At 35.8% G+C, this 13,096-nt stretch overlaps 1 protein-coding gene across 2 annotated transcripts in view; it reads left to right on the forward strand.

Moving 5' to 3' along the window:
• Positions 1-13,096, forward strand: part of msk (importin-7 msk) — a 205,955-nt gene that overhangs the window by 88,948 nt on the left and 103,911 nt on the right. The window contains exons 5-6 of one of the 2 annotated variants that reach the window (XM_090383499.1): positions 983-1,086; positions 6,122-6,295. In XM_090383499.1, coding sequence (XP_090239625.1) covers positions 983-1,086; positions 6,122-6,295 — 278 coding nt within the window. The remainder of the gene's footprint in view (positions 1-982; positions 1,087-6,121; positions 6,296-13,096) is intronic. The other variant, XM_090383500.1, reaches the window with a different exon arrangement.

Here is a 13,096-nt window from a genome sequence, read left to right on the forward strand (position 1 = left end):
TTCTTTGTAATATAAAACCATTAATACAGATAGGGAAGTCTATATTCATCCATTATCCATCGAGGCTATGATCCTGTGGCATTGTTTAAGGATGTCTGGGGCTGTAAAGTTCCATTGTTGAAAAAGGAGGCTGTCACCTTTGTAAGCTTTGTTGTTGTTTTTATCACTTTTAACTCCATAGCTATCAGTGTATTCTATATTTTTATATTAAATATACAGTTTTATCTTGTGTTTAATTTAATTTTATTTTTATTAAAGTTTTTGTCATATTACTTGGGTTGGTGTATTTATCGCAAGTATTTTGAGTTGCTTATAAATTATTTGGGTGCTAAACAAACATAATACCCTGATTCATTATGGCCCCCTAGTTGTTTTTTGTGTTATTCTAAGACACCAGAATAAAGTTTCTCCTTTGCTACTATAGTTATTTTTTCTGTGAACAGTTATAAATTACATACAGATCACTAAACCTCCATTATAGAATACTGTTCTCACATCCGGGATGATACTTCTAAAAAAAGTATACTGTTCATTTTTTCCATCACATAAAAATTCAGTTTTTACTGCATATCTTTTTCAAAAAACAATACTTCTACTGTTCTGGATTGACATTTAGAATGTGAGTAGCATCTAGCTGCATAGTAATCATCTTCTCAGTTTCCTCTGCTGAATTAACTGTCAGTCCTCTTCAGTCACTACTCTGCTTACATTTTTTGGGACAACTTTCCTTCAGCGTATTCTTGATATGACTAGCTTTAGATAGCCAAATAACAAAGGTTTTCTTTATTCTCAACCCAGCCATGGCATTAGAGTACTATATGAGTTCAACAATCTTTTGTGTTTCAGCTTACTATTAGGGGTAAGGGTGTGGAACATTCTCAGAAAATCTGTCATAACATTATATGCCAATTTGGAATATCTTTTTCAGGATTATAAAAGATTATATATTTAACTTTGATTTATTTTTTTTATTACATTGCAGGCTACAAATCAGATAGATGAAGAGGAACGTCCTGATCTTGCATGGTGGAAATGTAAAAAGTGGGCTCTTCATATATTAACCAGGATTTTTGAAAGGTATGGCAGGTATAAATCTTTTAAGTTATATTTGTTGTTTGTACTTTCATCAGACAAAACTCCTTGTGATTATTGTTTGATATTATAGTTGCTTACATTTTCTTTTCCCTATATTTCATAATTTTACTGTTTGTCTTTATTTCATTGTTCTGAGGCTGTTGATACATGAATATCCACAAAAATTGCTTAATATACTAGTTGATGATCTAGTGTAGATATCCATACTAAAAGTAAGTCTGTATATTGACTTGTAGGTAAATTCAATTAAAAAATTGCTATGTTGGCAATTTTTTAATTGCCATTGTTAGTATAGCTGATCATTTGTAAAGTTAAAATTGGATGGTTATTGTCGGTCTCTGCCTCTTTTAGTTTGGACACCCTGTAATACACTGACTACTCACTTAGCTAGGTGCACCTACCTATTCCTACAACACATCAACAATTCATTTTGTCATGGACTCTGCTAACTTTTAGTAATGCTTTAATGATACACTGGCCCACATGAGTGGATTGCAGTAGTTGCCGATGCTGGATGGCCTTTTCCACATGCACATTCAACTTCAATATGTTTACCTTGAAAACAATTAAATATGATTATTCATTCTAACCACATCTTACTTAATTTTTTCCCAAGCTTGCTAAACTCTGTGTTGTTGACATCCAGAGAGTGTCCCCACATGTAACTTTGATTTCATCTTAAAAAAAAAAAATCTTAGGCACATGGAGAATTTATATTTATACTAAAATTTATGAGAACCATTAATAAAAACAAACATCTAAAAACAGAAATGTTCATCCCTATTAGGGTTTACCTTCCTTCCCTACCAGAGTTCTAGGAATGTTTGAAACATCACATATGCAATTTAATTCTTGCATATTCAGAGTCATCACTTCATTGGTTGCTGCATTTTTTAACACAAAATTTTCAAACACTGCTGGGCATTTTTAACATTCCAACTTCCATATTGAACTCTTTTGTTCTCAAAGATTAAATTATTCACAAAGAAATTAAGAGCCTTAAAAAATTTATGCATGCTGGCATAGCTGTGAGATGACTTTTTCCTGCTGCTCGGTTTTTTTTTTATTATTTTTTTTTATTCTCACCCAGAAAGGAAGAGAGTATAAGTAGTGCAACTGAAATTAAAGAAACAAGAAATTAAGATATGGAACAACAATAAAAGGTTTTACTTGATCTTTTAACATTAAGATTTTTGTGTTATCATAATTTCAAGCTTGATAGGTGGAACAGAACCAGGGTAAGTCTTCCAGGGGCAAAGGTTGATGACATTGTAGAGCAGATATCATCTTTTAAGGGCACAAAAAGTGATATATTGTTGTACACGTTGGCACTAATGATATTAAGAGTAGGAGACCGGCAGAATTACTTAACAAGTACTCACTGTTGTAAAAAAGCCAAGAATTAAGGTTGAATTTGAAAGTGTCTGCAATTCTGCCCAGACACGATAGGAGGGAGTATATGATGAGAGCCTTGTCGATCAATTCGGCCCTGGAGAGTTTGTGCAAGGCTCAAGGGGTAGAATATTTCTCAGCCTGGTCTGTGCTTGTTAACAGGAGAGACTGCTTCTACAGGGATGGGATACACTTAAATAGAAATGGGGCGAGAATATTTGCTGATGCTATCGAGGCAGTGTTAGGTGGATCGGAAAACTGCTAGCTTGGGGAGATACACGAACTAATAGATTAATAGTAGCGCTGGCAGAGGTGGAAGTGATTCTTGCACTGCTTCTATTGGAATGAGCAGCAGCCTGGAAAACAAGATGCAGGGTATTTCAGAGACTGCTGGGAGTCATTGCAGTACATGTAAACACATGGGTTGTGTTAGGGTAGCTAAGAATAGGAACAGGTGCATGTATACTTGCGTGTACACTAATGCTAGGAGTTTGGTTAATAAATTTGATGAATTTGAGGTATTGCTCAAAACATCAAAGGCAAATATTGTTGGGATATCAGAGACATGGTGTCACACAGATATAAGGAACACAGAACTCGAATTTGGGGAGTACAATGTGTACAGGAAGATAGACAGGATAGGAAGTGTTATGCTATTAGTTAAGAAACACACAAAATCCAGTGAAGTACAGCCAGTTGACATTGCTGGACAGTGCAGTGTTGAATCAGTTTGGTGTGACATAAGCACTAGGAGATCAAAATTGAGAATAGGAGTGCGTTATAGGCCTAATGACTCTGATGAGTATAATAAAAAACTGTACAGGGAAATAGTGGGCCAGTAAATCAGAGAGTCTTATAATGGGGAAATTTTAATTTCCCGGATATTGACTGGAATTTGTGGGTTGGTCATTCACACACTAGCAAGGCTTTTGTGGATTTATTGGATGATTGTTTTCTACATCACATGTTTGAGTGGCAATTAGAGGGAGTAATACTCTTGATCTGATTATCAGTAGTGATCTCCATGCATTAAGAATCTGCAGATAAAGGAACCACTAGGTGGCAGTGATCACAGTGTGCTGAAGTGGGATTTACTCCAAGAGGTAACAACCATGAAGGGTAAAAGCAAGGGTTTTTGCTTTTGTAAAGGTGACTACGGAGGTATGAGACAGTATTTAAATTCTATACGGTGGGATCAACTGATGATGTTACCAACAGCAAGTTCAAAATGGGAAGCATTCAAAGAATTAATCTTGGAAGCTACTAGGCTTTGCATTCCAACTAAGAAATTAGCATGGGAAGCATTCAAAGAATTAATCTTGGAAGCTACTAGGCTTTGCATTCCAACTAAGAAATATTGTTCAAGGTTAGCCTAAATGGATATCAGATGAACTAATGAGACATGTGGCAGAGAATAAAAATGCATGGGATACATAAAGATTAATGGGTGACATGGAAGCCTATGATAGATATAAGCTGGTCTTTAACCAAGTCACAAAGGAGATTAGGAGACAAAGACAGATTATGAGAAATCTTTGGCAAGGGATGCAAAGAGTTCTTTACCTATGTAAACTTTAGAAGGAAAGGGATGAATCAGATTGGTCCACTGGATATTGATGGTTCAACTGTTGATGATCCTGCTCAGGTGGCTAACAAACTAAATGAGTATTTTGCATCTACATTCACACATGAGGAGTTATTCAGGGAGGGAAATGCTAGAGGTGAATTAAACTGGCAGTGAGTTAGATGATTTTGTAATAACTGAAAGGAAGGTGGAGGAGAAATTGTTGAAGATAAACATAAAAAAGGCACCCTGGGTGGATGGGATCTATCCAGTTATATTAAAGGAGGCAGCAAAGAAAGTAAGCAAACCCTTAGCCATAATTATGAGAGCTTCCTTGGACTCAGGGGAAGTACGTATATACTGGAGATGTGCAAATGTGACTCCAATTCACAACAGGGGAACAAAGGGCAACACAATTAATTATAGACCTGTTAGTTTAACTTCTGTTCCAGGGAAATTAATGGAGGCACTGGTTAAAGAATCACTGCAGAATCATCTAGACAAGACTTCAGTTATAGCTTGGACAGAGCATGGTTTTGTTAAGGGGAAGTTTCGGACCAATTTGATTGGATACTATGATGTGGTCACAAAGGAACAGGATGCGGGGAATAACTTTGATATCAATATATTTGGATCTTAGAAAGGCTTTTGATACTGTTGCACAACAAAGACTGCTGCACAAATTGGAGCAGTGTGGCATTGGAGGCAAATTGCTGCTATAGATAAAGGAATGGTTGGTGGGAGAAGACAGAGTGGTAATCAATATACACTGCTCATCGTGGACTAATGTTATTAGTGAAGTCCCTCAGGATTCAGTGTTGGGTCCATTGTTGTTTTCTGTATTTATAAATGATATTGATGTTGGCATATCAAGCTTAATGTCCAAGTTTGCAGACAATACAAAGGTTGGCAGAGTTGTTAAGGACACTACTGACAGTACGTTGCTGCAACAGGATCTAGAAAAGTTGAGCAGATGGGCTGAGAGGTGACAAATGAAGTTTAACATTGACAAATGTAAAGTACTACATATGGGAAGCAGTTACCCTAGAGTAACGTATCAACTCTGGTACTACACTGACAGTGGTAGGGAGTGAAAAGGACCTGGGGGTAATTGTGCAGGCAGATATGAAGTTTTATGAGCAGTGCAGACGATCTGCAAGAGTAGCTCATGGTGTTTTGTCAATGAAATAGAGGAATTTTTCTAGCAGGGATAAGGAGGTAATTGTCCCCTTGTATAAGGCAATGGTCAGGCCACACCTTGAGAACAGTATAGAGGTCTGGAGGCCTCATTTTAAGAAGGATGTAGAGCTGTTGGAATGAGTACAGAGAAGGGCAACAAGATTAGTGAATGGAATAAAGGGTTGCTCTTACAAAGAAAGTCTTAAGTTTTGCAAATTACAGTGTCTGGAGACTAGGCACATGCGAGGTGATCTGATAGAGGTGTATAAAGCCTTGAATGGTTTGAGCATGCTCAAATGTATTTGATGTGTCAACTGTGGTAGCATTAGCATTAGTTGAGGCATATGATGCAAGAAAGCAAGCTTATACAGCATCAGCCAAAAAAAAAAAAAAAAAAAAAAAAAAAACCTTTCCCGTTTCACTCCAAATGTTTGTCTAGTTCAGCCTTAAATTTTTTTTAAGCTATCAACTTCCACAACAGCAGATTGAAGTCTGTTCCAGCAATCAACTACCCGCTGGCTAAAGGCAAACTTCTGCACATCTATCTTTCCTCGGTTTGAATCTGTGCCCCCTCATGTTCTTAATCTGAGCAAGTGGAAGTATCCCGTCAGCATTGAGCCTGCTTAAACCATTCAAGACCTTATACACCTCAATCTAATCATCTCGCAGAGGTGATCTGATCTGAATCCTGACACCTGGTGCCAGAATTTTTATTCAGGTATATGATAATAAATGTATTGGCAAGAGAGGGAGGTGAGAGAAGATAAAGAAAATTGTGTTTGTTTTTTTATCAATATGGCACTCGTAATTAGTGTATGTATTGGTTTTAGAATATCATTAAATTATTATTTTTTTAAATTTATTATTATTATTTATTTTTATTTTTTCCAGATATGGTAGCCCAGGAGGTGTAACTAAAGAGTACAGAGAATTTTCGGAATACTATTTAAAAGCCTTTTCTGGTGGAATTCTTGAAGTTTTATTGAAAGTTTTAGATCATTACAGACAGAATATATATGTTTCTCCTCGTGTTCTACAGTTGGCCTTGAATTACATCAATCAGGCGTAAGTTATTTTATCATTAGTTAGTTAACCTAAGTAGATGGCCCCTTCCATTAATGAAAAGACTGTCTATTTTGCATTGATAATCCGTAACATTGCAAATGGTATAACTCTAAGTTTCTATAGAAAGAAGTACCGCGTGTTTCATTGTTATTGAAAAGGTTATATTATTTTATTTTATTTTTTTTCCCCAGAATAATTCCATTTTGCTTTGTATTTCATCATAGTGTTTATGAAGGATGCCAGGGTTACTGATAAACTTCACAAAGTAATTTAAGTTTTAATGTGCCATTTTTATATCCTGGAAAGGAGATAAAAAGGAGACTGGTTAAAGCTTATTGACAAAAGGCGTTAACCAGTGATCTTTTGTGAGAACAGGAGTCTAATTTGTAACAGAAAATATAAACAAATTTAAATACCAGCTTCAAGTGGTTTGATATATTAAAGCTTCTTTAACAAATCAGTCCACTACAGTGCAGCCAGTCAAACAGTAGCAGCCGTGCCAAAGGTGTAATGATTGAAAAATCTATATAATTGTATTTATAGTATTGTATAGTGTTGGTATTAAGAGATCATTGTTATTGATGCAACCAGTCAAATAGCCAAACAGATGGTAATCAGTTAAAAGGCAAGGGTATATGCTTGAAAAACAGATTATACATTATTCATTTGCCAAAATATACAGCATATACCACTCTACACCATCCCCTACAGCTCTGATTAGGAACCTTAATTTCAAGCTCAACTTGTGTTAATAATCACAGTAAAATATATAGGAATGGAGTCATCCGATATTTGATTTAACTTTTGAGCAGCCATGTCACAATTTCTTATTTGGCTTGATGCATAGGGTCTGACAGACTCCAGGTTTTAAACACTCATAATGCTGGCACTTGTGAAAATTTTTTCTTGTCAATTATTTTACAACATTGAAATATTATTAGCAGTTTATAAACTGTTATTTGCAAAATGTTGCAAACTGTTAATAGTATTAACAGTTTGCAACATTGAAATATTATTAGCAGCATTAATTGCACTAATAAGATAACACAAAAAAAAAGTGTATATTCTATTTCATTTTTGCTGTGGCTAAAATTTTAAAAAGCTTATAATATAATTATCAATAAATAAATTTCCTTGAAATTCTGCACACATAAAAGAAAGAATGCATAATATGTATATATACCAAAGATTTTAATTTTATGCAACTTTCTGGAAGTTTGCAGCTGCCAATAGAGGTGTTTTTTTTTTTTTTTTTTTGAAAATTTGTTACAAGATCAAATACACATTTGGAGAAGATGCTGTAGCAATATTATTTTCAAAAAACAATTGCAGTGTGAACTTTTTTTTGAGTAAGCAATGTGATGTTATCCATTTGACACCAGTTTTTGTAGTCTACAAAGTGACTGTTGATAGGTTAATTTTCTTGAAATTTTGTTAGTAGAGACAATATAGATCAAAGAAAGAAAGAATTTGTGTATATTGAATGGGCTTTGCATTAGCAACACCTACCTGATACCTCAAGCAGACATGGACTTCACAAGGTTTGGCAGGGTGCCCAGTGGTAGTGCCACCTGTGCATTGCAATTATGTTAATCAGTGAACACATTAGTGTCCAGTAATGCCCACAAATTGTCAGATAGATAGTCATAGCATCAAATATCCTTTTCCAGCAGGTCCTAAACATGCTCAATTGGGTTCAGATTTGGGTGAGTTGGGCATCCATGGGAGGACAGAGAATTCATTGTCGTGTTCATGAAACTAGTTAGCAACATGCTGGCCTTTGTGGCATGGCGTTTTATTGATATTTTGTTGATAGATGCCGCAGTTGTCTGGATACACAGTCATCATGAAGGGGGGGTGTACTTGGTTCGTGATGATAGAAAGGCAGGAATTCCCATTAAGCCATTGATTAACAGTAAATCAGAGGACCAAAGGCATCCCCAAACTATTACACCATTGCCTGCTGAATTACAACAGTGCATCCAAGTGTCATAACCTCATATTGCTCTCTCCAAATGCATATACATCAGAATGATAGAGTTGGAAATGGGATTCATCAGGCCAGGCGACATATCTTCACATGTCATTTGAAAATGTTAGTTAACATACGTAAATCATTACATATCTTAGTACAGTAAGGTGCAGTTTCTTTCATGCAGTGAGCATAAGCACTCTTGGTCGATTGTCATAGCCCATAGGAGCTAATGTCTGGTGCATAGCCCATTTAGATATTGGTCTTGTTATTCCTACTGTTATACTGAGTGGTTAGCCGGGCCACTGCACTGCATTGCTGCTGTATTATGAGACAAGACACGACTCCCACCAAGGGCATTGACCACATGTGGGTGTCCCATGCATGACCTTTGGCTGGTGGTTTGACTGCTGTTGACCCAGTCGTGGTAGACTCATGACACCACAGAATGAAGCACTTAACCATGTTGTCTGTTATTGAGATACTGGTACCTGCACATCTTGCCCACAATCATTCCATTTTCAAAGTCAAAAAAATCTCAATACTAACCCATTCTTCTACACAGACACTTAAAAACTGATTGCTATGTGTGCAACTGGCAATCTTATATCAGCCATTCCCAACTTTGAGCCTTCGCCAGTGTCACACACCAGTCCATTCTTACATAAGGAGGTGTTACTAAATGCAAAGCTAACTCATTGTAGTTCTCTAGGCCTCGTAATATATTATTGGCTTTTGACATATTTCATCTGCTATTCAACATCTGCTGTAATTGATAAAAAGGCACTTCATTCATCCGTAACATAACCTAACTTATATTACTATGAAGGGGGAAAAAAATATTGTTACTATGGACCTTTTAATATGTGAAACATACATTCATCATGTACTGTGTATCAACATGCCCATTAAAGATAAATGAAGTGTCAAAAACTGTTTCTAAATCTTAGGTAATATTTTAATCTTATGCAACAGGAATCTTGAATGTTGGTTTCAAGTGTAATGATGTTATGTGTATATTAAAGTAAGAGAAGTGAATAAGGGGAAGGGAGCCACCCTATCGGATAAAAACAGAAAGCTAGATCACGAGAAGTTGGATAAGTGTTTTGATGTTTACAGAATCAAAAGCAATAGTATTATTGATAGAGACATAATTAAACTTGACTGTTATAAAGTTATAAATTCTAGTCTTAAGTCCATAATGAATTTGTTTAAGTCTGTTAGGAAGAAATTTTATATTCTGAAATAGTTTTAGAATAGAAGCTGAGACAAACTAGCTTGTAGTGCAGTAATGTTATTGGGAGAAGTGCAAGTTCAGATATTATGTTGTTTCTATTAGTTGTTTTCTCACTATTCCTAACCTGTTGCTGATTACCTGTGGATAATTTAGACCCCTTCCTTGCCCTGTTTTGTCCTAATTTGCTCACTTTTTCTTGATTTTGTTTAACCCAGGATTATCGTTCTGTGCTTTCTAGGATAATTTTTTGCCATTGATTCTGTATTTAAAATTGGGAAGTGGAGTTAATTTATCTTCAAAGTAGGAATTTTTGTATATGATTTCATATGATTACTAACTGTTTTTAAATATTTGAGCTAACTAAAGAACAAATAATAGAATCAAATAGTTCCAGGACTGAATTTGTACTAAATAAACATAATATTTACAGATAACTTTTCAGAATAAGGGCTTTGGCTATTTTCAAATTTTTTTTTTTTTTTTTTTTTTTTGCCCATTATGAATCAAAATTCTGGCAACCCAAATTTTAAATGTTAATTTATTGTTGACAACTTGACGGAATTTGATTCTAACTGCTACAGTAACAACAACAATTATTGTTATTACATGTTAACTTTCAGTCACTAACCAGTAGTGTTTTTTTTTTTTTTTTTTAACAATGAAGGGGGCACATGTTCATAATTAACATCAGTTAGTGATCTATGGATTTTTGCCTTTTATAATATTTAAAGGAATGGTACTGTGTTGTACACGAACAGTCTTCATACTGGAAGAATTAAAAGTTATTACTGAATCAGAAATTTCAGATGTAGTTGTTCAAACACTATGTCATCTGTAGTTTTAGCCCTTAGAAGTAAATGACTCTGTGAGGTTGAAATATAAGCGAAGATTATTATAGAAGATAGTATTTTGGTTGCATGTGCAACCGAAACACCATACCATTGTCTGTAAAAAAAAAAAAAAAAATTTGACATTTTGGGCTACAAAATTAAAGTTCTTTATTCGTTTTTCAGATTTTTTTAACAAGTCCTACTCTGTTTTAAATGTACTTAGAGGCTTTTAATGTAAACATGGTTATGAGATTAGGTGCTAAAGTGCTATTTGGATTTTAATGGATTGTAAAAAAGCCACAAAGTGATTGTCAGGAAAATAAAGGAAATCAGTATTACAATTTTGAAACCTGTCAATATAGTTCATTATAGTCAGTCAACAATATTTATATTGAGTGTATTATTAAAATGATAAAGTAATTTGTTATTGGTAAATTGAAGACCGATATATTTATTACTTGGAGTATTTTATGAACAGTGAGTTTCTTTCTGACCTCTCTGAATAGTTTAGAAATATTTGAAAATGTACTGTGTTACAGGTATTAAATATATACTTTTTATTGTACAATAAGAGAGAAAATGAACTGTGCTGTTGTTCTTGTCCTTCATGACCAAGGAGGCCAGAGGTTAGTGTGATCCCAAGGCCCTGGACAAATTAAATTGATCACTCCAATTGGGATACTTTTTCGACTATTCTGGTTTTTGTCACCTGTCAAAATACATAATTTGCAAGAATTTGATTGACATGTAGTTTTATGGGAAAAGATGCATACCTTAAGCAGTAATGCAATTGATATACAGTAATACCCCGACTTACGCGAACTCGGAGTTACGCGGTTCTTGATTTTTTTCTTGCTGTGATACGCATTGGACGTGTTTCGCTCGAACTCTACGTGCACAATTACGATTCTACGATCGATGAAAGTTAAGATTGTTTTGTTATATGTTTTCTAAACCCTTAAAAAAAACTATGTCGTTCAAACGAAGTAAATCTGATTCTCCTGCACCTAGTAAGAAAAGGAAAACGATATCTTTGGAATGTAAACTGAACATTATCAAGGATTTTGATAGTAGAATAAAAATTTGTGAATTGGCAAAGAAGTTTGAGCTACCGGAATCCACAGTAAGAACAATCATAAAAGATAAAGAAAGAATTCTCGAAGCAGTGAAAAATGCTCAATCCTTGAACTCAAGCATAATTTGTAAACATCATGGTATTATTGCTGAGATGGAAACAATTCTGAAATTATGGTGTTGATAATCAAGTTAAAGTGAACAATTGTTCAGTCGATCAGAACACTGTGTGCTATCACGCTAAGCTGATTTTTGAGAAGTTGAAAGAAAAAGCTGGGGAGGCGGGCAAAGATGAAAACTTTGTAGCTAGTAACGGTTGGTTCAACCGATTTAAAACTCGCTGTAACTGGCACAGTATCGCGGAGAGTGGAGAGGCGGCAAGTGCCGATAAATAAGCTGCGTCTTCTTTTCCAGAGACACTCAAGGCTATGATAGAAGAAGGTGACTATATCAGTGAAACCGTATTTAACGTGGATGAGACTGGCTTGTTCTGGAAGAAGATGCCTAAAAGAACTTTTATTGCGCGTGAAGAAAAAAATTCTCCAGGCTTTAAGGTTTCCAAAGACTGATTGACAGTGATGGTTGGCGGGAATGCAGCTGGTGACTGCAAGTTAAAACCTCTCTTAATAATTTATCACTCCGAAAGTCCAAGAGTTTTAAAAAATATATCTAAAATTAGCTTACCAGTGATTTGGAAGTCAAATCATAAAGCTTGGGTAACAGCTTCCGTTATTGAGGACTGGTTTGGTCACCACTTCATACCCGAAGTCGAACGTTATTGCAAGTCTAAACAGATTCCATTTAAAGTGATGCTTCTTATTGACAATGCACCCGGTCACCCTCCTGCCACCCTAATTAATTTTGGCCCGTGTGGGAAAGTTGTTTTTGCCTCCAAACACAACCAGCTTGCTTCAACCGATGGACCAGGGAGTCATCAAAACATTCGAGGCTTACTACATGAGGCGTTCGTTTGCACGTCTGAATGAAGCTATGAGACAAAATAGTGAGATATCTGTTAAAGACTTTTGGAAACAATTCAATGTTTTAGATGCTGTAAGAATCATTGAAGAATCTTGGGATGAAATTCACAAAAAAACATTGAATGGTGTCTGGAAGAAACTTTGTCCATTTTTTTTCAAAAACGAGACGAAAACAATGCCAGAAACCGATCATGTCACTCATGTGATAGAAGAAGTTGTTAATCTTGCCAGGCAATTAGATTTGGAAGTTAATGGTAATGATGTCAACGAGCTGTTGGATTCACATAGTCAGAAGCTGACAATGAATGAGCTCATAGAGATGCGTGAGCAAAACTGAAGTATCCGACACTTCAGACCCAGTTCCACCAGAAAAACACATGACAATTGCAAGCTTGACAGAAGGTCTCAGCTCAAATGGACCTTGAGGTTGTCACAGACATTCTCTCAGATATGCCAGACAAGCTGTACTTGCTACCTGGGAGTCTAAAACGCTGATGGAACTGATATTCCGGTGACACTCAAGTCAAGTGGACCCAATTTCGGTGAAGTCCGGACGGTCTGTGACAGCTAAATCCTCTGCTTGCACCTTCACGATGGTGGGACTGTTAGTAATCCTGGGTATAACCTCCATGCACAAGCATATGGTGGGTGACCACCCAGGTGTGAACCAACGTAAGCAGGGGTCGAGGTGTGGCGCCCACACCACAT

The sequence above is a fragment of the Mastigoproctus giganteus genome, chromosome 10 (genome assembly GCF_048544385.1).
Source record: "Mastigoproctus giganteus isolate SK-2022 chromosome 10, ASM4854438v1, whole genome shotgun sequence".
NCBI lineage: Eukaryota > Metazoa > Arthropoda > Arachnida > Uropygi > Thelyphonidae > Mastigoproctus > Mastigoproctus giganteus.